The sequence below is a fragment of the Paramisgurnus dabryanus genome, chromosome 23 (genome assembly GCF_030506205.2).
Source record: "Paramisgurnus dabryanus chromosome 23, PD_genome_1.1, whole genome shotgun sequence".
In the NCBI taxonomy this organism is placed as follows: Eukaryota; Metazoa; Chordata; class Actinopteri; order Cypriniformes; family Cobitidae; genus Paramisgurnus; species Paramisgurnus dabryanus.
Window position 1 is genome coordinate 16,806,641 of NC_133359.1, and position 25,959 is coordinate 16,832,599.

The 25,959-nt window shown below is 39.4% G+C and overlaps 1 protein-coding gene across 4 annotated transcripts in view; it reads right to left on the reverse strand.

Annotated features, from left to right (window-relative positions):
- Positions 1 to 25,959, reverse strand: part of agbl1 (AGBL carboxypeptidase 1) — a 286,400-nt gene that overhangs the window by 133,975 nt on the left and 126,466 nt on the right. For all 4 annotated transcript variants that reach the window (XM_065291580.2, XM_065291581.2, XM_073813242.1 and 1 more), the window contains 7 exons: positions 18,054 to 18,508; positions 15,083 to 15,166; positions 12,110 to 12,202; positions 11,567 to 11,715; positions 10,439 to 10,526; positions 10,029 to 10,158; positions 7,584 to 7,737 (listed from right to left, as the gene is read on the reverse strand). In XM_065291580.2, the coding sequence (XP_065147652.1) occupies positions 7,584 to 7,737; positions 10,029 to 10,158; positions 10,439 to 10,526; positions 11,567 to 11,715; positions 12,110 to 12,202; positions 15,083 to 15,166; positions 18,054 to 18,508 (1,153 nt within the window). The remainder of the gene's footprint in view (positions 1 to 7,583; positions 7,738 to 10,028; positions 10,159 to 10,438; positions 10,527 to 11,566; positions 11,716 to 12,109; positions 12,203 to 15,082; positions 15,167 to 18,053; positions 18,509 to 25,959) is intronic.

Consider the following 25,959-nt stretch of genomic DNA (forward strand, 5'->3'; position numbering starts at 1 on the left):
TCTGTCCAATGGCCTGTGGAGGAAGAGTGTTTACGACGGCTATAGAAGACGCTGTGTGAATATGAAGGACAGAGCGAGAGCACAGATGGCCACATTATCAAAAAAATGAAACAGCTTGCGGGATGCATGCAAAACCAAAGCAGACTCTCTTCACGTTCTGCATTCATGAGTTTGAATTCATTGTGAGCAGTAGGCATGGATGTGTGACTGATAAGATCATGTATCCCTAAAGATCCTGTTTGAATAGGGTTGAGCTAAACTCTGCAGGACCATGAACCTGCACTGTCAGAAAAAATAATGCTGTCACTGGGACAGCGCCCTTACAAAAAAGTACACCTTTGGACCTTAATAGTGCATATATTAGTACTTCAGCTACATACTTGTATGCTCAAAAAATGTCTGGGTTAGTTTTAAACCATAATGGGTACATATTGGACAGAACACATTGCTGGGTCAAAATGACCCAATGTTGGGTTGTTGTTACGCTACCAACCATGGTAGGGATGCATAACGATTAATCGCGATTAATCTATAGCAGAATAAAAGATTTTTACTGTGTATAATAACTTTGTATAGATAAATGCACATACATGCATGCATGCTCACCTAAAGGATTATTAGGACCACCATACTAATACTGTCTTTGACCCCCTTTCGCCTTTAGAACTGCCTTAATTCTACGTGGCATTGATTCAACAAGGTGCTGAAAGCATTCTTTAGAAATGTTGGCCCATATTGATAGGATAGCATCTTGCAGCTGATGAAGATTTGTGGGATGCACATCCAGGAAGCTCCCGTTCCACCACATCCCAAAGATGCTCTATTGGGTTGAGATCTGGTTACTGTGGGGGCCATTTTAGTACAGTGAACTCATTGTCATGTTCAAGAAACCAATTTGAAATTATTCGAGCTTTCTGACATGCTGCATTATCTTGCTGGAAGTAGCCATCAGAGGATGAGTACATGTTGGTCATTAAGAGATGGACAGTGTCAGAAACAATGCTCAGGTAGGCTGTGGCATTTAAACGATGCCCAATTGGCACTAAGGGGCCTAAAGTGTGCCAAGAAAGCATCCCCCACACCATTACACCACCAGCCTTTATATATAATTATTATACACAGTTCACACATATACTGTATGATGTAAACAAAAACTTTTATTCTGCTATAGATCAATCGCGATTAATCGCTATGCATCCCTAAACCATGGGTTATAATAACCCAGCATTTGGTTCATTTTGACCCAGCGGTGTGTTCTGTCCAATATTTACCCAACATGGCCTAAAAATTAGTCGACTACACTCTAAAAAAATGCTGGGTTATTTTCCAAAAGGGACAAACCAAGCTGTTGGGTTAAAGGGGACATTTCACAAGATTTTTTCAGATATAAAATAAATCTTGTAAAGTATTTTATCTCAGAACCGCACAACACATTTGCATTTTTTGGGTGAAGTATTCCTTTAAGGTGCAGCACACGAACAAGCGCTCGCTAAATTTGATTTGTTGCTTTACGTGACACCTTTATTATTTACAGACTGCTACAAGACACTTTAACTTCTTTTCGGTGCCGCTTTCATAGGAAATAACATAAAATGTGAATTTACAATATGCTGGTTTGTTTACAGGTATGGCAAATCAAAAAGATTTGTTTAATTAGAAGCCTGCGAGAATCCCTGAGAGTTATGCAAATAAACTACAAATTAAGCTTCAAAGTTCATTCGGTCGAGTTAACTCCGCGTTTCCTTTAATATGGCGGTAGGACACGCGGCTTTTATGATAAACAAAAGTCGACGTGCCTTGTCTGATGTGTCTCATTAATGAGTCCTCAACGACTCGCCGTTCGACTTCTCTTCAATACACAGAGGAATAAGCACTGACCTGCGTCCCCTTCTAATCACCAATGACTTTTAAAGCGGCTTATTTTGTTGGCGGTGATTGATGTTGGGTGCCACCGATTACCGTTAATCATATCCAATGCCTTTAATTCAATAAGAGAGGATGGCAGCGCTCATAAGCGGCGTGTGTGAGAGAATATGTGAAGTGATTATGAAAATCCTGCTATGTGTAAAAGCAGAGCTCATGTTAAGGCCCTTAAACCCCAATGTGCTAATTAAGGTGTAATCCTCCAAAAGGCAAATGTCAGTTTGTTGGCGCGTTTTGCTACAGATTGTCGGCATATGTGTGTGGTTTACACGAACAGGGTTATACTCAGTGGGGAGTGGGGTAAGATGTGTCAAATGGGTAAGATGCTTTCCATACGATTAGAAATGACCCATCTTATATTAAAGTGAAAAGTGAAAGCGACATGTTTTTCAAGTATGCAACGCAAATGCATGAATTGTAAATTCAAGTTGATTAAACGATAAAAATTAAGTGCAACAAGGACATTTTAACAACCCTTCTTTCTTATGGATGTTCTTCAGACTAATGAATGCACTGATGTTTCAGCATGATGTCACGCCCGGCAGGACAATGACAGATGGATGAGATTCCCTGCATGTGCGAGTGTATTGATGTTTACACAGAGCTGTGTGAATCTCGCTGGACGCTCTTTACGACTGTCACAACACAACTGCGTGCCAATCGGATGGAAAAACATAATACCGTTCATCCTTAGGTCAGGTAGACTGTATTATTCTGCACTGCAGTTCTCTCTACATTGGTTTTGATGCTTAAGTGTGTCATTTTTATGGAAAAATATCTTCTATTACTGGCGATATCAAAAAACCTCACATAGTTTAACCAATAGTGTGAGTTTAGGGCAGGGGGAGTTAAGCCTGTTTGTTAGAACTAGGGCGGAAACGATGCATCGAGTTACTCGATTAACTCGATTAAAAAAATTAATCGAGGCAAAACTTCTGCCTCAAAGCCTCGTTAAATTCCTATGACGCGCACCATACGCGCAGGGATCTGATTCACACGGACCGTTGTTTAATGTTCAGGAAGCACACCATAGCGCGAGATACATTTTGAGTTTAGTTTCCACAAACGGCAGAGAATGTCTACAGTTTGGGATCATTACATTCTTATCATTACATTACATTCAGTATCTGACACGAAAACATCCACAGCCGTTTCACCAAATGTTCCCCACAATGTGAAAATTACCAGGTACACACACATACAGGTACCATAGCAAATAGGCTCACTCCAGAAATTATATATTATTTGTTAGTAGCCTAATGGTAAATGTTGCAGGTGTAGATATAAAACAGATATTTACTTTGATGTCAGGGCTATATTACAGCATGAAACCTACATCATTATCTTTATGCATAATTTTTTGGGGTTGTTAAAAACACACACAAAAAATTATCCGATTAATCGGTTAATCGATCGATTTAGTACTAGATTAATCGATTACAAAAAGAATCAATAGCTGCAGCCCAATCAAAACAATGAGAGAACCGTTTAATTCCTTTTGAGGATGTCGAATGCTTTATTCTGATTGAGAAATGTTACACCGCATTATTTTTTCGATTTTCGCCAGTGTTTTTAAAAAAAGTTGCCAGCCAGCACTACCATTTTTTATAATTTCCACAAAAGTTTAATGCATTCCAGAAATTGTTCTTCTTTAAATATATAAAGACGAGACGAGACACGAGATTGGGTTCACGAGAACGAGACGAGACGATATTTTTACACTTTTTAAAAAATCCTCAATGATTAAATAAATGAATAAGAAACTGAAATCATGTTATTTTAAAAAAATTTTAACTAATCAACAATTGTCCCTAACAATTATTTTGCTAACTGATAATGAAGCAATTTGTTATTTTTGGGTAATAAAAATAGACCCAAGTGAGCAGTAGCCTTTAAAATTACATAATAACGAAGATGCAATAATAACTGGTTCAAAAAAGTATTAAAAACCAAGTTACATTAAACAACATTAAAGCAACACCAAAGAGGTTTTTTTTACCTTAAAATAACCTTTCCAAAAAAGTTTCAGTGGTTCATCCACTCAAAACAGGGTGAATGGCACTTTCACATTCGCTTTGCAGCCCTCTATCGGCCAAAACCACACTAAAGAAGTTTCCAACCGTCGGGTCGCGGTCCTGTAGTTCGAGTGAAAACTACAAAAACTTGATTTATGGCAGACCTACAATCCAACCAGAGCCAGCTATGCTGCAGTATTTACGACAGTGCTAATGAACAATTACGCTTCTTACCTGTAGGGGGAGCAAAGAGCAATAACTCTTTAGTGTTGCTTTAACAAACACATTACATTTGTGGCCTATAAATAAAAAGCATTATGTATGTATTACAACAAATGCCTGCGGGAGGCGATAGTGGACTCGTCTCGCGGACGCTATCTTCACTTTCACTTTCACTTTAGACGGAGAGAAACGCTTATTTTTAGCCAAACAATGTTTAAATCCATTTGAATATTTAATATATGTCCATTTCTTCACACTAGACATGATACAGTCACTGTCATTTTTGAGCAAGAACATGCAGACATTAAATCATGTAAACTCTGTGTGAGCGTTTAATCTGCTGAGACTTCACATCTGACACTGATCAACAGACAAACACAATGGGTCTCAGACTTCACACGAGTTCACAAACGAACATTATTGGAAACCCAAACAAAAAAGCAAACGCAGTAAAAGACAGAATATAATGCATGCACTGTAAAAGGTTCAAACAGAAAGCTGCATCCTCTGGAGGTCGCATATGCAGGCTGCATACGTCATCAAGGTTTATTTAAGATCGTTAACTGAGCATTAAATTCGCAAGTCGTGAGCATATTACAACAATTTGCAATTAACTAAATATTTAGTAAACTTTATAATTGTTAATAGTCTCTAAAAAGACAGTCTTTATGAAGTAAATGCAGTTTAAAAATGCCACCTCCGAAGGATGCAGTCTTTTATTTGAGAAATGGCCAACATTTCACCTCCACAAGAAATCTCGCGAGACACATTTAATCTCGTTGCACGAGATCTCGTCACACCCCTTTTAAGGACTTTAGATAGAGATCAGATTCTATCTTGAAGTTCTTACTGGATACCTACGGGTTTTATAAGTTGTGTAAGATCGCCAACTGGTGGATAATAGAGGAAATATGGATTTCCGTAAAAAAGGGAAGCATTTTCTCTTAAATTTTCCCCTGCTATTGACGAGTTATCTATTCATTTAAGAGAAAACATTTGCTTGAAAATGTGTTGCTTATAAGTTTTTATGGTTATCTGTAATACTGTGATTATCCACTTAATGGTGCACTTACCCAATTTATAAAAAAACTGATGCAAAAAAATGTATTAAAATATTTAATATTTTTAATTAATTTTACACTCCATGTATGTTTTAATGATCGTTCTGATTCTGATCTCTAATAAAATTCCTTCACAAAAATATAATTATTTCAGCTTTTTTTCTAAATTTTTTTAGTTTTTTAAGAAAAATACCCACATTTAAGAGTTTATAAGCAGAGGAAAAAAAATATTTTTTTCCCGTTTTCTTTGTTTGTTTGTTTTAAAATAAGCACCAGAGCAATATCTATGGTAGCCATGGTATAAGCTGAATATTTGACTGCGGCCCTTTGAATCATTTGAAAATAATGCACATTTCGCTTCGCGTCATGCCGCATTACCAGCTTGGGTGTGCATTATTTTCGAATAATTCAATGGCCCATCGTCAATTATTGCTTTCATAATTTAAATTCTTAATATTATTCCTTTTGAACCGCTATTTAATTTACACTATAAGTAAATAAGTTAAAGTATTGGTGTCCAGGATGCCATATGCCTGAAGACTGTAGAATTTTTTTTATAAATTATATCTTAAATGTGTGAGACATAAAAATTTTGTTCATAAATGACTTGTTATTTTAGTCTCAGATGAAGCAAAACGCTGGCGGGAAAAGAGTTCCTGGCCATTTAGAACTTCTACTAGCAAAAAAAGAAAGAAAATAACCAGATTAACTATGCCAACATTTATTAAACATTTTATTATTATTTTTTATTATAAAATCTGTATGGCATACTGTATTATTCAAACAAAATTCTGTCATCGTTCAATCTTCCCCATCCTCTTTTACCCTTGTCCTTTTCACCAAAATTGTTTTTAGGTAAGCAAATCAACATAGTAAAATGAAAAACAAATAAAGCATTGAATAAATTCCATAGCTTACATATTTATATACTAAATTGTTAGTAACCGCAGCTAAGGTATCGTCACATGATTATCAAGATTGCACAAAGATTGGTGATATTTGTGATCTTATGTAGTGAGCCCGTCTGGACCAAAATGCCAGGGTCGATATTTATGTCCCAGTCCTGTCCTGGCGCGCTAGACTCGAGACTCGGACATAAAAATCGGCCCTGGCATTTTGGTCCAGATGGGCTCACTAACTACATAAGATCACAAATATCACCAATCTTTGTGCAATCTTGACTACGAACTCAAAGCCATATAATGATTAAGTAGAAAAGTGTACGATCTGACAAGTGACATTACAATAAATGCAAGCACTGTAAAAAGCACTTTGCAAGTTTTAAAAATCTGCTAATTGTAGCGGTTGTTAATTTCAAACCCCTGTAGTATGATTATTTCCATGTCAGTGTTTTCATTAGCCTTTGAATTACAACAGGAGCTATATGTGCTCACATTAGCACAAATACACACAGACACACAGTTAATATAAACACACTAGCAACTGACGGCCCCTGATCAGCTTTAGAAGTTCAAAGTAAGTGAGCAGGTCACTCCATACACCGCCTGATAGCCTGGGGACTGTCAGCCTTCTGGCGAATCGTAACGGGCCGGCCCCTAACCACCAAACGAGCCAGATGCTCAGCTTCGGTCCATGGGGAGAACACCGCAGATGTCTCGTCTCAATATTCATCAGGAGACGCTGTCTGGTTGAGAACCGCGCTACCCAGTGGAGGTGGCCCACAGCTGGGTCACCGTGTCCCAGCACGTCTCCCTGGATGTCCCGTCAAGTCTGACGCATTTATCTCTGTAGCCTCACCTAAAGTCACACCTGTCAGCTCTACTGCGGCAGTCGCAGCAATGCATTCAGATTCCAGAATGTAACCTGACACCAACTGATGGCATGTTTTTCTGAAATATTCACACACTGTAGTTATCTTTCAAATAACTACAAAAGGTGCCACTGGAGTGTTCGATCACTATTGAATTGTGTAGCTTAAATGCCCTTAAACGCATACATCGTAAATTTAATTATTATAATATTATTAATAATAGTATATAAATAGTTGTTGAAGCGAATAGTTGTTGAAGCGACTACTTTGTCATGAAGAACAGATTACATTAAAAGATTGCGTCATCTCCTTTAACTTTTCATCCCTTGGCATAAAATGTCTCAGGTAGTGAGTCAGATACTGACAACTTATCTACCTGTGCCTTTCCCAAAAATATCCATCAACTCACATGCAAACTCAACTCCTTGATAGGAGGTTTCAGAGCTCAGCTGCCAAACCGTATAAGCATGTTCCCTCTAACACACATATACATACTCTCTGTTTTATACAAGCCCGCAGAGGTGCTCAGATATTCAATGAAAGTTTGCTGAAACACAAACAGGGGTCTGATTCATTCGGTTTCAGACTTACGCAGCTGGTGCAGATCTTTCCAGGCTTTGGAAGCGGGGCAGGCTGTGATCGTCACTAAGGTGCAGGAGTTCCCCGCCAGCGTGTCGCAGAGGTTCTGCTGTCTAAAGAAAATCTTCCGTTGATCTACCGACTTCTCTAACATCTTCAGATGGGTCTGGGGAAGAATATGTATGCATATATAAGCAGTGTTGGGAAGAGTTACTTTTAAAAGTAATGCAATACAATTTAAGGTACTCCACAAAAAAGTAACTAATTGCGTTACTTAGTTACTTTTCATGGAAAGTAATGCTTACGTTACTTTTAAGTTACTTTTGTGTTACTTTTTTCTTACTTGGCTGAGGCTTGATCTCTTTCAGGCCTTGCAGGTGTTTTTTATGATCGCAAAAATGTCAAGCTCTGGCCTGTCATCTGCGTTTCTAGCCTGCCAACTGTTCCTGCTTAGGCACACAGTGTGCGTAATTCTACGTTAATTTGTTCAGTTTAATTCAGTACATTATTTTATTTTTAAATTGAATTAATTAAACTGAAAGGTAACTCGCATTACTTTTTTTAATAAAGTAATTCAAATATGAATGTGTACATTTATAAAGTTGCCTTACTTTACTCGTTACTTCAGAAAAGTAATTTTTTTATGTAATGCGCGTTACTCTTAATGTGTTACCCCCAACACTGTATCTAAGTATATAATGTGATAATAACATTTGCTTTAGTTTTGAGTCATGATTATTGCTATTTAGAATTTTTAAAATGTCAATCTTTGACAACGTGAACTTGTAAAATGTCTCCAGAACATATTTAGGTCATGTTTGATCACAAAATGAAAATAATTTAATAAATTATATTATGTATTAAACAAAATGCAGCCTATTTTTTAAAACTAAGATTAATTTTGTCATAATTATTGTCATTCATTGCAACAATTAATACTAACAAAAAGATGAAAATTATATTAAATACAGTTTTAAATGGTAAATTTAAAACAAAGTTAAATTGTTTTATTTTTATTTGAAAAATTACAACATTTTAATTAAAATGTTTTTAAAGAAAACTGACATTTATATATTCATTTTCATTTGTTTATTATAATTGTTATTTTTTACTTTCCCTGTTACTTGTTAACACAGTAAAATGAATATCAAGTACAGTTAGATTTTACATTTGTAAAAAAATTTACTACCCACATTACTCATACTACTGAGTAAAGTAAGCATTTTGTTGGAGTTTTCTTGCATTTTATTTATCTTTTTTACAATTATTGTCATTCTCTGCGGCCATAAAACAATTATAGTGAAATTATAGTAAACTCAGTTTTTAAATAGTATTTTTTATTGTGATACTCCATTTGAATTCTAATAAAAAATTACTGTAGTGCAATGACATTTTTATTTATTATTATTATTATTATCATTATTATTATATATCCTCATTACTTGGTGAACAATAAAATGGTACAGTTAGATTTCACTGTAGTGTAAAAACATTTTTACTTTTACGTTTTTTAATTTTACAACACTCATTACTCATTTAGGTTTTTTGTGAGTAATAAATACAGTAAAATATTCCCATCTTGACATCTTGACTTTTAAAATGTAATACACCTTTTACCACAAAAATAGTTTATTTTTAAGCCATGTTGGGTAAATATTGGGTTGTTGTTATGCAACCATAGGTTATAATAACCAAGCAGTTGGGTCAATTTTATATTTTATATATATATAGTAGTTATCACTGTAAAACAGAATAAGAAACATTTATGTGAAAACAAAAATTTAAATGCCAAACATACTCAACATGTCTTGTTCTATCCACCCATTAAGTCTTAAAGAGCACCTATTTCATTGCCAAAAAAAAATTATTTTGTGTATTTGGTACAATAAAATGCGTTTGTGTTGTTTATGGTTAAAAATACATTATTTTCCACGTACCGTACATTTTTGTAGCTCCAGATTTCACTTTCTTCCTGAACTGCACAGATTTGAAAAGCTCTGTGTCCCTGATTGGCCAGCTAATCTGTACCTTGTGATTGGCTTGAATACCTCTGACAACAGTCAGAAATGTGACGCTCATTACCATGTTTGAAAGATTCGCTCACAATGCAATGCTAACAGGAGTTAACTTACAGGCTGTGGGAGAAATTATGATAATGTCAGCCTTTACTACATCAACAATCCCAGGAAGTAAACTGTTGCCGTGTGTTTGTTGTAGTCCAAGAAAAGAGATTTACGTTGGAGACGATAACTCGCATCATCGTTTACTTTGGGGTTTGTACCTTTTGCATATCGTTAACATGTACTAATACACACTTACACACCAAAGGAAATGTAAAATCATGAATCGGACAATAGGTGCTCTTTAATGAAACAGCAGTGCAATATTGTTGTGTCCACCAAATATTTGGTTGCGTTCACATTACAAATTCTTCCATTCAGACAACATGTCCGTCACCTGCAGTGTGGAGTAGGTGTAGGGGTAGTGATAGGCCAGGTAACACACGTCATCATCATGAGGAAAGGTCACTGTGAACGTCAGGGTGTAGAAATGAGAACGATGACGTCCTTTAGGGCAGAAATGATTTCTGTGGAGTCAAAAACAAAGCCCTGTTGCAATAGATTTTTTTCTCCAAGAGAAATAAAACAAAGGTGAGGGAAGAGAAGCAGAGTGGATCGAACTGATGTAAAGTAAATTGAAGTGGAAAGAGATGAGGTAAGTAAAAAGAGTAAAGGGATGTGAAGCATACGCAGCTCCGTGCAAAAGATTGAAGAACAACAGAGGTGAGGTGAAGTGGCTCTAAATAATGTATATTTCCATAACATTACACGCCATGGTTTTAGATCACGGTTGAATGTGGTTCTCACCTGTAGTAGCAAATCTCAGAGCCTGATCGCACCCAGTGTGGTCTCCCATCCAAAGCCTCCCTCACCGAATACAGTACAGGCTGCATGCCTAAAACATAGCACCAAATATAAACCATACAGAACTAGTGTCTTTTGGCAGCGTGAAAAAAAATACCGGAAAACCAAATTGCTCAACCATGTGCAACAATGTAAACAGTCCGTGTTACAACTAACCCCCTGTTTTTGCCCCGCGCACCCCTATTTTCTTAAAAAGCTGATGGGCTCTTTTGAATAACGGGGTATGACTTCTTTTCTTAAACCACTTAAATAATGTTTCAACAAGTAAGCTCAATATACATTAAGATCTTTGGTTAACACGCCACCCATAATACATTGCAGTATTTTACCTGACCATAAAAACCAATGCTCTGGAGAAGAGATGCTGACAGAGTATTCAGAAATGCATTCTCTTTGAAAATGGATGTTTGTCAGGAATAAGTTTTACTTCAACTCACGTAAGGTCAACAGCAAAGGACATCTTATTTAATATAGAGACATAAAGACCCAGACGGTGAGCTAGTACAAGTCTCTTATAATGCCCAGCTGCACACAGAAATGAGAAAAAGACGGTCAAGGGCCATTGAAGGCACTTTATCGAAGGAGGAACTCAGAAATGCCAGAGCACTGTATTTTTCGGCGATATACGGCTGGTGTCAGATTTAAAAGCGGCTCCGGCCCACCGCTGTGTTTGAGAGCAATGCGAATCTGAGATACGATTCATCCGCTAACACCGAGATGCTTTCTAAAGCTTTGTGTTGTGGTCGTAGGGGTCCAATGCCATCTGAAGCATTTGAAGAGACAACTTTGATGGACAGTGTTTGAAACAGACCTTATGACCTTCACATGACCTTATAACAGGCACAATTGGATGTACACAGGGGAAACCCAGCCTGATCTTACGAGTATTCATACATTTTAAGAATTGGCTCATTTGCATGAATTTGTACGAAGTGCCAAAAATGTACGATTATCATAAATAAACTATAAAGAAACTCCACCCCCAACCTCACAGGGGTCAAGGCAAATCGTACAAAAATGTAAAAAATCCCTAGCTTTAACCCTAACAGGGATGACAGAAATGTGTCTTACCGTAGTTATACTGACTGTTTCCTTTCTCACAGTTGATGACGTTGAAGCGGTACGGCACTCCGGCCACCATACCACTGACTTCAAAATAAAACCACTGATAGTGTTCAGAGGAGTTGACATCGGCGGTGAGAATCAAATCATATTCATGACTGAAACAGAGAGATTAAAAGTGATAAATCAGACAAAGCAGGCCTATGAGAACAGAGTAGGTCGGTAATGAGAGACGGAGACAGGAACTTTCCGTAAATGACAGAAAGAGATGTCTGGCTCCATCCCTATCTGTTTTTACGCTGCCACATTGCGTTTGGAAAATCAGTTCTTTTATTTAAGTGCATCTGAACTGCTCTGCAGACAGCGTCTTTGATTTGATCTTGCATGCATTGACGAGACAAGCTCGCTGAAAGACTGGAAACACTGGAACGAAAGAGACATTGCGAGCGTGATTGCCAATGCACTACAAATGAGGCCCAAGGGCACTCGCGGAGCTGTCTGCAGGGCATGCTTGCGCGTGTACGTGAATTGTGTTGTAATGCTGGGGTTCACCTGCGAACTTGAATGGCTTTTCGCAGGTTCCCACTCTCGAATTTGGAGAAGAAACGAAGTGAGCCGGGACGTTCTTCGGTGGAACACTGCAGACTAAAAGAAAGAAAGAAAGAAATATAAAAAGAAATATAGAGAGAAAAGAGAGAAAGAGTAAAAAAGAGAAAGAGTAAAAGAAAGAAAACGATAGTAAGAAAGTTGAAGAATGAAAAAAGAAAAAAATGAAAAGAGAGTGAGAATGTGAGAGAATGAAAAGACAGTGACAGTGCTTATTGTTAAAAAAAGACCCCCATTAGCTGTCACCAAAGTGATAAGCTAGTCTTCCTGGGGTCCATAAAAATAAATAAATGAATCACATACAATAATAATCTAACAGCAGTAAAACATTGTAGACATCATTATAACCATCATCAGAAAGTATTCAGAATAAATGATTACAGTATTACATTCATACATTCCCTACTAAAAATTTTAAATGGTATATTCTCAGATTGAACCTGAAAGATACTTTGTCATTTATTTTACATATTTTCAATGGGCAATTATTCTAATGATTGATGGCACGATACATAACTGTTCTCTTTAAAGCATTTGAATTTGGATGTGGTAATATCAGCTGGCAGACAGAGTGAAAAAAATGAAAAGAGAGTGAGAAAGTGAGTGAATGAAAGAAAGAAATCAAATGCATGAAAAGACAGACAGTGAAAGAAAGAAAGAAAAAAGAAAGAAAGAAAGAAGATATGTGAGATAATAAAAGTAAGAAATGAAAAGAGAGTCAGAAAGAAAGAAAGAAAGAAAGAAAGAAAGAAAGAAAGAAAGGAATGGCAGGAATGAAGGAAGAAAGGAAAGAAATGAAAAAAGGAAGGAGGAAAGGAAAGAAGGAAAGAAAGGAAGGAATGAAGCAAGGAAAGGAAGGAAGGAGGAAAGAAGGAAGGAAAGAAAGGAAGGAGGAAAGGGAAGGAGGAAAGGAAAGAATGAAGCAAGGAAAGGAAGGAAGGGAGGGAAGGAAGGAAGGAATGAAGCAAGGAAAGGAAAGAAGGAAGGAGGAAAGAAGGAAAGAAAGGAAGGAGGAAAGGAAAGAAGGAAGGAAGGAAGGAAGGAAGGAAGAAAGGGATGGAAGGAAAGGAAAGGAAAGGAAAGGAAAGGAAAGGAAAGGAAAGGAAAGGAAAGGAAGGAAGAAAGATAGAAAGATAGAAATAAATGAAAATGTGTGAGAAAGTTAGATAATAAAAGAAATGAAAAGAGAGTGAGAAAGTAAATGAAATAAAAGAAATGAAAAGATAGTTTGAAGGAAATAAAGAAACGAATGTCAGGAATGAAGGAAGAAAGGAAAGAAATGAAAGAAAGGAAGGAGGAAAGGAAAGAAGTAAAGAAAGGAAGCAATGAAGCAAGGAAAGGAAAGGAAGGAGGAAAGAATGAAATGAAGGAAGGAGGAAAGAGGGAAATAAAGGAAGGATGAAAAAAGGAAGGGAAGGGAAGGGAAGAGAAGGGAAGGAAAGATAGAAAGAAATGAAAATGTGTGAGAAAGTTAGATAATAAAATGAAAGGAAAGAAAGATAGAAAGAAATGAAAATGTGTGAGAAAGTCAGATAATAAAATAAATGAAAAGAGAGTGAGAAAGAAATAAAAAAAGAAAGAAAGAAAGAAAGAAAGAAAGAAAATAATGGCAGGAATGAAGGAAGAAAGGAAAGAAATGAAAGAAAGGAAGAATGAAAGGAAAGAAGGAAAGACAGGAAGAAATGAAGCAAGGAAGGAAGGAATGAAGGAAGGAAGGAAGGAGGGAGGGAGGGAGGGAGAGAGGGAGGGAGGGAGGGAAGGGAAGGGAAGGGAAGGGAAGGGAAAGGAAGGAAGGAAGGAAGGAAGGGAAGGGAAGGGAAGGGAAGGGAAGGGAAGGAAAGCAAAGCAAAGCAAAGCAAAGGAAAGGAAAGGAAAGGAAAGGAAAGGAAAAGAAAGGAAAGGAAAGGAAAGGAAAGGAAAGGAAAGGAAAGGAAAGGAAGAAAGATAGAAAGAAATGAAAATGTGTGAGAAAGTTAGATAATAAAATGAAAGGAAAGAAAGATAGAAAGAAATGAAAATGTGTGAGAAAGTTAGATAATAAAATAAATGAAAAGAGAGTGAGAAAGTAAAAGAAATGAAAGAAATGAACAGATAGTGAGAAAGAAAGAAAGAAAGAAAGAAAGAAAATAATGGCAGGAATGAAGGAAATAAATGAAAGAAAGGAAGAATGAAAGGAAAGAAGGAAAGAAAGGAAGAAATGAAGCAAGGAAGGAAGGAATGAAGGAAGGAAGGAGGGAGGGAGGGAGGGAAAGGAAAGGAAGGAAGGAAGGGAGGAAGAAGGTGGAGGAAGGGAGAGAGGGAGGGAGGGAAGGGAAGGGAAGGAAAAGGAAGGAAGGAAGGGAAGGGAAGGAAAGGAAAGGAAAGGAAAGGAAAGGAAAGGAAAGGAAAGGAAAGGAAAGGAAAGGAAAGGGAAGGAAGGAAGGAAGGAAAGAAGGAAGGTAAGGTACTTCAATTATCTTTCAAATGATAAATCCGATGACCTCATCACTGTCAACTCTCTCCTCGTGTTGTGTCTCTGACATTGTATTGTATTCCTAACCTCCTGCAACCCACAAGCTACTTGGCGATAAACAGCAGCTCGGGACGACAAGCTGTCTGTCAACATCTGTGCTGGGACACACTGTCCATTCAGAGGTTCAACACACTGACAGTGATGGGTCATGTCACACCCAGACACACTGGATAAACCTTTCCAAGCAGTGATACTACAAACCCAAATCTCACTAGCAGATTGCCATAAAAACATTTTCAATTCTTTATTATCATAGTTCATGTTGTGCTTGCCAATTTGGCTTGGTTCACATAGATCCATTATAATCCATCAAAGGACTCAACGTAACATCTAAATGGTTTCCACGGCACTGATTTAAGCTTTTATAAAAAATAAATAATAATCCAGAAATAATGCCAGCGCGTTACCTCGGATCTTCCAGGTCGAAAGCAACCTTGTTGATCATTTCCTCTGTGCAGAGAAGACGCTGGATGTCCTCGAAAACTTTCTTTCTGGAAAAACAGAGTCAAATGACCATTAATGAACAACAGCTTTGTTTTAACTTCGGTAAAAGTTCCAACCATTCTCAGATGACAAGTTTGTTTAAAACTAAGTTAGAAAAAATTGTCATTCACATGTTGTGTTATCCAGCTCTGGCCTGTAGGGGGAGCTCCACTGTAAATTCATCTTTGTCTTTCTCTTTGGCTTTTCTCAACTTTCTCTTTTCAAAAGCTGTTTTATTTTCTTTGTAGATGACAGTTAGACATCACTCATGGGCCTCGTTCTGCTTAACAGGTTAATAACTGACTAATAATCAAAGCCTTTCGGTTCAATCGGTCCGGCGAAATAATAACAGAGTGTCCACACGCAATGCGCCGATAATGGCAGGATGGTTCTCAATTTTGCCAGGATGATGCCATTTCCAAACAAACATATAGTTTCTCATCTTTTCGCACCCCATGATGCTAATTGACTAATTTCCTGGATGCTGTTGTATGTTATTTGCTCTCTCGTGACAGAAGAACCACATCTCGTCCCGATGCGAAACGCAGAAACCAATCTGTGTGCAAATTTCTGTCGGTAATGGGCTTGAATGAATGAGGGACAACAGCTAGTTAACAGTATTGCACGGCTCTCATCACAATGTTCACTTTACAGAAAAAAACAAGACATTTTAAAGTGCACTTTCTACTTCATTAAGGTTAAAAATTGTGCGTGGGAGGTTACGACTGCTTACGCACCTCTCAAATGAAACCTGTTGAAATGACTGTTTTCCTAAGGTGTATGGAACAAGAGTCCCTGAAATGCTTTTTTTATAAAACACATTATGAGATGACGCACGATATAGAAACAAACCAACACTCAATACAATAAAGAAACGGTAAATGCGGCACGATGAGGGAAAAAACTCATGCAGTGGTTCCTGAGTTATCAAAAGTCAACAGGGAAATAGGAAGATACCTCATGAAATTAAAAATGTCAGACTGTCACTAGTTGTTTGACGCTTCCTTCCCAAGACTCAGAAAATGACTTTTTCCTGATAGAAAATGACGCTAATAATCCCAAATACAAACGTATTGTACCCTTGAGGAAACAAATAAACTGTGAAATGATGGAAAAAATGTCAATCTCTTATAATCTCTTCTTTGCACATTGAAGAAAGTTTTCAGTGGAAACGAGTTTTAAACCAAAGGGGTTAGAGTAATTAGATATAGTTTCGGGGGTTTTCTTCACAGAAAAGTTTTTGGGTGCCTTTGGAGCAAAGAGAGCATAAAAACGACTTCAGGCGACTCACAGAAAACATTAACAACATTTAGTTAATTGGCTAAAAGTTTTTTTAATGAATATTTGTAGTTTAATGACTTAGGTTGCTCTGCTTATAATTATTTGCACACAGCAATGTTTGTTGCTGGAAATTTTAAGGGAAACAAGCCAATAAATGAAAGCATCTCCGAAACACGAAGGCAATCATTCAAGATGTAATAGTCTCAGGTGTTCCTTGATTTTGTAAGATAGATCAAATTTGACCACAAGTTAAAGGAAAACTTCAATATTTGACTATGTTTTACCTCAACACAGACGATTTAATACATACTTATCTTTATTCAGTGCGTGCACTTAATATTTGTACAGTGCGTCGTGTCTGTGTTAACAAAGCCCCATTCATTCCTTAGGATCCAAACAGGGATGAATTTAGAAGCCACCAAACACTTCCATGTTTAACCCATTTTTGGCCGTTTTTGTTATTTTTTTGTCATAATTTGGACACAACTTTCTCTGTGTTTCACCAAATGGAATGATTTTTGGTGACAAATCTTGTATTTACACATATTTTAAGAAAATGCTTTGAAATTTTTCAAAAACTTAACAATATACTGTGAGCAAATTTACTACCCTTACGTGCTGTTAGTGGCCAAAAATGGCCACTAAATTAAACTGCTGTAAAAATTTATCAGATACATTTTTTCCCAATTTTTTTGCATAAATCTGTTAATCAACCTCAGTACTGATCAAAACTACCAAATGTTTAAAAAAATTCCATGATTTTAACTCTTTCATTGCCAATTTTATAAATGGTGTCACAGATTTGGGGAAAAAACACACACACAAAATGACCGATTTTCAATATAAAAACTGATTGTGGACTGGATTTTCTTTGACCTTTTCACCGTCTTGGACATGCCAAAGATTAGTCAAAACATTGACTTTGATGCATTTTTAATTTTTGTGTAGCATCAGATTTTATTTTTTTCTCCCCCATTTATTGTTTGTGGCCATTTTTGACCCATTGGCTTCCATTATAACCACATTTTTTGATTGCAGAGCCATGACACCTTATTATCATGCATTTTTTTTTATTCTTTGTGGTTTTACCTTTTGCAAAGAGGTAAAATTTGTAATTTTTACTGTTGATGTGGCACCATAAACCCTTTAGAAGCCTGTGCAAAAAACAGAGCTTAAAAACTGTCGTCAATATTACTGCACCTGAGGTTGAAGTGCTGCAAACTAAGTGCTCTTCCGCTATACAATATAGTTCTAATTTTATATCTGCTTAACAAATCCCCACGTTGTATTTTGTGCCACCATACTTACAGTACAGTGTAATTACTCATGTAACAGTCTTAAAATAGGGAAAACATGGAAGTGTTTGGTGGCTTCTAAATTCATCCCTGTTTGGATCCTAAGGAATGAATGGGGCTAGGCTAAATGCTAACACATTCATGAGGCGCTGTACAAAGATTAAGTGCACGTGTTGAATAAAGATAAGTATGTATTAATTGGTCTACGTTGAGGTAAGAACATAGTTAAATATTGAAAAACTGTGGTGTTTTCCTTTAAATGCTGAGCAATACAGATTACTGCAGAACAGAAAACAACTATAACACAGTTGCCGCTTACCTCTGTACATGTGGTTGTCTTTTAGCCATTGGTTCTTGCTTTTTTGGAGGCAAGTTTCCCCAAAAGTCAGGAAAAGCTAGGATAGAGTATCCACCAATAGACTTGGTATCAGATGCAGTGGAAGCATACAGACGTGGATCGTGGTTAGGAATCCAGGTCCCATACTTCTCCAAAAGCCTGTCCACCATGGTGCAGTGGCCCTCTTGGATGTTCCTAGAGCAGTTGAGGTAATGTGTGTGCAAATCCCTAGTTTGGAGATGGCTCTCTTCCTCAGATCCAGGGTTGTGCTTTTTGTCTATCCCAGTGGAGTTGGATGATTCCGAACCGGAGGGTGACAAGGGGTTCCTCTGGCCTGCTTTAGATTTTCTGCCATGTGCCTTCTTCTTGTTGAAGTCCCCCTCCAGAGGACTGTCTTCACTGGAGCTTTCATCAACCTCAGAGCTGGATTCCAAGTCCTGGTAAATAGATTTGTTTAGTTGTTAGTGAGAATTGCAAAGATAACGTTGAGTTTAACCAAAGGGTCTTCACTGATGTCAGCTCTTTATACTTGGTGTCACATTGGTAAAGTCATACATCGAATGTGTAAGAGAAAACACGGAACAAACAAGAGAGATTACATTTAACATTGCTCAAACGATACCCTGCCTTCCCCTGGGCACCGCCATCCGCACTTCATGCAATGCCACAGAATAACAACCAAAAATAAATAAACTCTGGAGGAAAAAATAAACAATGAGAGACGATTGAGAGAGAAATGCAAAAAAGTGCTTTTTTGAGGATGCTGCCCGGAGTGGGTACACCACCTCTCCCTTTTCTATTGACTTCAAAAGGGTGATACTGACAGCAAATAGGGTCGTCCAATTACAGCCTTTGACAGGCATAAAATTCAATGTATCAAAATAGCCAAGGGGCACTGGCTGGCTTAAGAGCAACCAAATAACAATTTGAGCTCATGCCTCCTACTTTTCCATAAATTGAGTAGGAAAAGGCCCAAACAGTAGTTCAATTCCCAGAATGATTCCAAAGGTGAAGTAGTATAAGAGAGTGCAGGTTAAGATGTGCATAATTTTTTCACAGCTATATGTGTGTGTAGATGTATATATATATATATATATATATATATATATATATGTATATATATATATATATGTATATATATAGTACATTACAAGTTGTGGGTTGGTTCACAGGGAACATAAAAATGTATAGATTGAATAGATAAAATATAGAAATGGATTACATTGAGAAAGTATAGATAAGTCACTTTGGATAAAAGCATCTGTCAAATGCAAAATGTAAACATAAGCATAAGGCGAGAAAGGACACAAGATTTATTTTACGCCATAAACTTAGCAAGTAAAATTCATTGATGTTAAAGAAAACTTATGAAGGTCTACAAATACATAAAACATTTTTCCTTATTTTTTCCACATTTTTCATTTTAGGTCAAAAAGTAAATCAACAAAAAAAAACACATCGACCAACGATACATTTACAGTAGGGCTATACGGTTTTAGCCTGGTCCAACCAGACTCTCGTACATTCATTTCATTTGTACAGAGAGTCTGGCCACGCTCCATTGCAAAGCGTTACTTACGTTAAGGAGGGTCCATTGTTGAAGTTTAAAACTATTGGATCTGCCCAGAGTCACTCAGCATCTGCCAAAGCCAATCGCTAACGTGTGGTCGTGACGTATATCATGCACCGAAACCGGCCGGAAACAACAAGTCAGAATAATCAGACAAACAAAACTTAGCAAACCTGGTTCTTGCTCCGGCTTTAACTTCTGTATATTCGGCAGTTTTGCAACAACGGACCGAATAGCTTTTCTCACGTCTTTCTCCGCTGCCATTACTGAATTACAACTCAAACTGACGCACGACCTCAACGTCATCGTTCTTAGCCACCCCCATCTGTTCGCTGATTGGTCCTGCAGATTTTTGCAGGAGAAAACAAAACTCTATAGAGCCATCCCAGACGTACTGCTGAAGCGAAATGAAAATTAAGCGGAAGCATGTAGGAGGGCGGACCCAGGCTAATACGTTTTTTCAAATTTATCGAAATATCGCAATGGTTTGCAATAAGCAAACTATTCTAATACTAAAATTAAAGCATAGTTAAAGTTGAAGAAGACAGCAGAGAGAATTATCTTTTCTTTTCCCAGAAAGAATGTGAAGCGTAAATGTTGGTTATTGATTAATTTTACAAACTTAAAGGCAGGGTGCATGATCACTGAAAGCCAATGTTTATATTTTAAATCACCTAAACAAACACGCTCCCACCCCAATAGAATCTGGACCTTCTTTTGATAGACCCGCCACACACATACGCAACCCAGGCAACGATGTCGGTGAGTAGACACTCCCCTTACTGCTGATTGACTACAAGTGTGCTTTGGTAGTCGCCCTGACTCCCCTTTCCAAAGCGTTTTTCAGAAATCATGCACCCCGCCTTTAAAGGATTATCGTATCGAATATTGTATATGTCGTTATTAAATAGGTTATCACATTTTTGGGGGGGTTCATATTATGGACCCCTAAATACAATTAACCCCTAATGTAAAATAATATTTCTAAGAACTTAGACACTTTTCATTTCAGTTCATAAAGACTGAGATACGGTGTAATATAAAAGAAAGGAAGAGTAAACTGCGCATCTGTAATCCAAGAAAATCCGCTGCGACCAGAGAAGGACGGAACAATATAGACAAAAAAAGGGATTGCCGGTGCAAAATTTTCACCGATTTGCACCGGCGATCCCTTTTTTGTCTATACAGTGTAATATATTTAGGTGCATTGCTGGAACCTTGTAAGTTGTTCGCCTATAGAACACCTTAAGCCCTTTTTACATAGAGATTACGGAAAATACGCGGAAAATGAGTCCAGGATTTGGCTGGGATTGTAAGATTTTTGGTTTATTCACACTGCCAATTATTTTTTGGAATCTGTGCGTGCATTCACACACAAGCCGTAAAAATCCCATAAAGACTTTGATGTTTTTTCACAGCAACTAAAGTTTGCTAATTATTCGTGATTTTCGCTTGAGAAACCACACGCCTGCATTACAGATATAGGGCCCTATTTTAACGATCTGAAACGCAAGTGCGAAGCGCAACGCGCAAGTGAGTTTGTGGGCGGATCTTGGGCACTGTTGCTATTTTCCCGGCGTGAGAAATAACTCTTGCGCCGGGCGCAAATCAATAAGGGGTTGGTCTGAAGTAGGTTCATTATTCATAGGTGTGGTTTGGGCGTAACGTCAAATAAACTGATCAGAACGCTATCCAACATTCCCATTAAACGCAAGGGCGCAAGTTCCATGGCGGGTTGCTATTATTATGACGGATGTACCAGGCGCACGCCAGGAGTGGTTCACAGCCGAGGAGACCGACGATCTTGTAAGAGCAGTCAAAGGCAGAGAAGTTGTTTTGTATGGGGATGGGAGAAACCGCCCAAATCAGCGTAGGTTAAACAGGCGTGAGAGCCACTGTCTCATCAGCTGGCATATCGTTGCGCCAAGCGCTACAATGATGTCAGGAGACGGGGGAATCCCAAGCTTGCCAGCATAAATCGGGCACGCCGTGTAACGGGAGGTGGATCTGCCTCAGGACCTGACGCCAGCAGAGGACATCGCTGTGTCCACCCTCACCGCTGAAAGGGTTTGGGGGCTTTGAAATCGGACCCAAGAAACGCAAGCAAGGTCCAACCCCAAAGTACACTTACAAATCAAGTTCACATACATTAAGGTTTCTTGTGAAAACATTTTAATTATTATTTACATAAAATAAACATAATACAGCCACACAACAAACTTATTATTATTAACTTATGAAAATATTTTAATCGTTATTTGCATGAGAATTTTTTAACGCAGCCACACAATAAATAAAAACTATCACCACAATGCTCACCACTATGATTCTCCTTATCTCGTGTATTAATATTTTTTAGTGTTACAATTTATGGTTTGCAAAAATAACTGTTGCATCTGTGTAGATTAGATGCAAAGTGTATGCGCGTTGTGCACGCTATACATTATGGTCAAGCATGCGCCCTTAAAATAGCATAATGAACAACGCACAACGCGCCACTGACTTTAAACTTTTTTTTTCTGGTCAGTGGCGCAATTGTTTTTTGAAACTGCAAAATAGCATCAGGGATGGTTTGCGCCGGAACACGCCTCTTTTTTTGCGCTGAACCGCCCAGGGAGCGCAAGTTCATTCCCTAGTTTGCCAACGTGCGTTTGTGGAGGGAAAAACCCGCTGTGCGCCGGTGCAAAATAAGAATGATACATGCGTCACTGACAAAGTCAATTGCGCTGGGTGCAAGATAGGGCCCATAGTGCATTTATGTTATGTGTTCCTGATTCTCAACCTGTGGATGTTTTTCATCGCTTATAGGGAGTTTGGGAACTAACAGCAAAGCACAGATGATAACAGGTTTACTCGAGCTAGCATGAAGGTAAAGCTAATCTTTTAAATTATAGCGATCACGCTGGTAGTGACGATTCTCTCAGACCAATCAGTGATCTACGGTGTTTTCGTGCCACGTTTTGGTATCAGCTCGGGTCTCTTGGAACCCCGACCGAGGTACAGTAGTACTAAAAAAAGTATTGGTGCTACTATGAATGCACACAGTGGAATAGCCCCCAAAAGTAAGCTGACCCAACCCAAACCAAACAGTGGGGAACTATGCAATGAAAAAGCGCCATAAGTAAAAAGAGCCACAGCTTACCCCAAGCTCCCCTACATTTGATTTGCTGACAAAGGAGAACTTAAGCAAATCCTGTACCAATAAAAGCCTCTATCATCCTCATTTACCTCCCTAGACAACATCTGAGATTCTAAACAACACCCTGAATTCTGATAACATGTGCTCTGATGTTTGGTGCTGAGAACATAAGCTGTGCATCATCAAAGTGAATTTATTAGATACAAAACTTTAGCACTGCACCCTTTGCTATTTCATTGGACTTAAATTATAATTTTTTACTCTTACACATCTAAAAACACTCGCAAGCACAAAAAAGCCCCAACTTTCATGAATACCAATGGAGAGAGATACATTAATATAAATGAACCCTGCTGTACAGAAACGCATCGGTTGTCAAGCCGCATATCACGTGTCAGGGGGCCGCTCTTTGTCGTATCCATTTTAAGAACTGTAAATAACAACATGAAGACAATATAGCTGCTTAGGCTATTTAAAAAAAACGCTTAGGTTACTCACGTAACCCCGGTTCCCTGAAATAACGGGAACGAAGCATTGCGTCAGTTTGCTGACGCTATGGGGGAAACTCCTGTTTACTCCGTGATTGAAGCCTATTGGTTAACGTCTGTAGAAAATACAGACCAATGACGTTTGAGCCCGCGCGGGGGCGTGGCACACGTCCCTATATAAGCCGGTGAAATACGTCAAGAGCTCATTATTATTCGACTGAAGCGCGCAGCCGAATAACACTCGCTGCGTAGACGTTTGTAGCACGGCCAGCGACGCAATGCTTCGTTCCCGTTATTTCAGGGAACCGGGGTTACGTGAGTAACCTAAGCGTTCCCTTTCAATACGGTTCACTTCGCATTGCGTCAGTTTGCTGACGCTATGGGGGAACGTAATCCCATCCCGCCGTGCATACACAACGGACTGAGGTGCCCTTACCGGAGAGACACTGCATGTGGCCCTAACCCAGCATATACATAGCTCTAGCGAGCGCAAGTGTAAGCACCATATATGAGACAGTAATACGCATACAGTGAAGTTTCTAAACGCACAATGATGCATATACAATAGAGCACGAGACGGCGGGTTCCCTGAGCGCGCCGCGAGCTGTGCGTGAATTATTAATAGGTAGCCATGACGGTGAGCTAGCAACGCACCGTGAAAGCATACAGAAACGCAGTCGCGTGAATCATTAAGCCGATAAGACCTGTGCTTGTAAGGCAGGGACATCCAGGCTATAAAATCTGACAAACGTAGACGGCGAGGACCAGCCGGCCGCGTTACAAATGTCAACGATAGAAATCCCTGTAGACCAAGCCCAAGATGAAGCCATACCCCTCGTGGAGTGAGCTTTTAAACCAACTGGACAATGTTCATTCAGGGAGGCGTAAGCCAAAGCAATGGCTTCGACGATCCCTTTAGATAGCCTCTGTTTAGTGAGCGGCATACCTAAGGAATGTTGCGCGAAGCTTACGAACAGCTGATCTGACTTGCGGTATGAGGCAGAACGGTCCGTGTATATTCTTAACGCTCTGACGGGGCAGAGCGTGTTCGGGGTTTGTTCGCCGTCCGCCGTCGGAAGGGCGAGAAGTGAAACCACCTGAACTCTAAATGGCGTGGTCAAAACTTTAGGAATGTATCCCGCTCTCGGTCTAAGGATCACTTTGCTATCGTTAGGACCGAATTCCAGACACGACGGGTCAATTGAAAACGCGTGTAAATCGCCCACTCGTTTAACCGATGCCAACGCCAGGAGGAGAGCGGTTTTAAACGAGAGAGCGCGCAGGTCAGCCTGTTCGAGGGGCTCGAAAGGGGGACCGCGCAGCGCTTTCAGGACCGTGGACAGATCCCAAGACGGGACCGTGTTAGGTCGCGGTGGGTTTAGTCTGCGAGCGCCTCTGAGGAATTTAATGATGAGATCATGTTTTCCCACGGTGCGACCGGCGATAAGGGCGTGATTCGCCGTTATCGCCGCCACATACACTTTAAGCGTCGAGGGCGCGCGACCGCTGTCCAGCATTTCCTGCAGAAAGGAGAGAATATGCTCCACTTCACAGGTGTTTGGGTTTAAGTCTTTCGTCGTGCACCAATCAGAAAAAATAGACCACTTTTGAGCGTAAAGGCGCCTGGTAGATGGGGCCCTAGCTTCAGTTAGAGTATTTAACACTCGTCCTGAAAGGCGTGATGGTTGCCGTTCAGAGACCAAACGTGTAGATTCCATAGCTCCGGCTGTGGATGCCATATCGTCCCTCTCGCCTGAGATAGGAGGTCTTTCCTCAGCGGTACTGGCCATGGTGCTGATGTTTTCAGCTGCCATAGGTCGGGGAGCCATGGTTGATTGTGCCAAAACGGGGCGACCAGAATTATCGCGCATTTCGTCTCTCTTATCCTCTGAAGGACCTGTGGTAACAGGGCCACCGGAGGAAAAGCATACAGAAGACACGCCGGCCATGCTTGCGACAGGGCATCGTGATGTCTCGAGAAGAAGATCGGGCAATGCGCGTTCTCGTCTGATGCAAACAGATCGATCTCCGCCCGGCCGAAGACGGTCCATATTCTCTCGACCGTCTGAGGATGCAGTCTCCATTCTCCCAGCGGCGGACCGTTGCGCGAGAGAATGTCTGCACCCGTATTGGCTACACCCGGTACGTGAGTCGCTTTTAACGAACGTACGTTCGCGTGAGCCCATAATAAAAGCCGTTTCGCCAGCCTGGATAGGGAGCGAGATCTCAGCCCTCCTTGGTGGTTTATGAACGAAACCACCGTCATACTGTCCGACCGCACTAGAACGTGTTGATGTTGGAGTTTCGGTCGAAAGTGTCGTAGCGCCAAGATAACCGCCCACATCTCGAGGTGGTTGATATGTAGCTGAGACAACTGGTTGTTCCACGCACCGAAGGCGAGCTCGCCGTCGCAGTGAGCGCCCCAACCCGTCGCAGACGCATCCGTAGTCACCACTTTCCTCCTGCTCACGGAGCCGAGCTCCGTGCCCGAGAGGAAAAGGTGAGGGGATGTCCATATCGAAAGCGCTTTCACGCAGCTGTACGTGATTTTGATTAATAAGCGGCCCGACAACCAAGCACGGGGCGGAACTTCCGCTTTCAACCAAAACTGAAGCGGCCTCATGAACAGCATTCCCAACGGTATTAGTGGGGATGCTGCTGCAATCAGACCCAACATTTTTTGGAATCGTT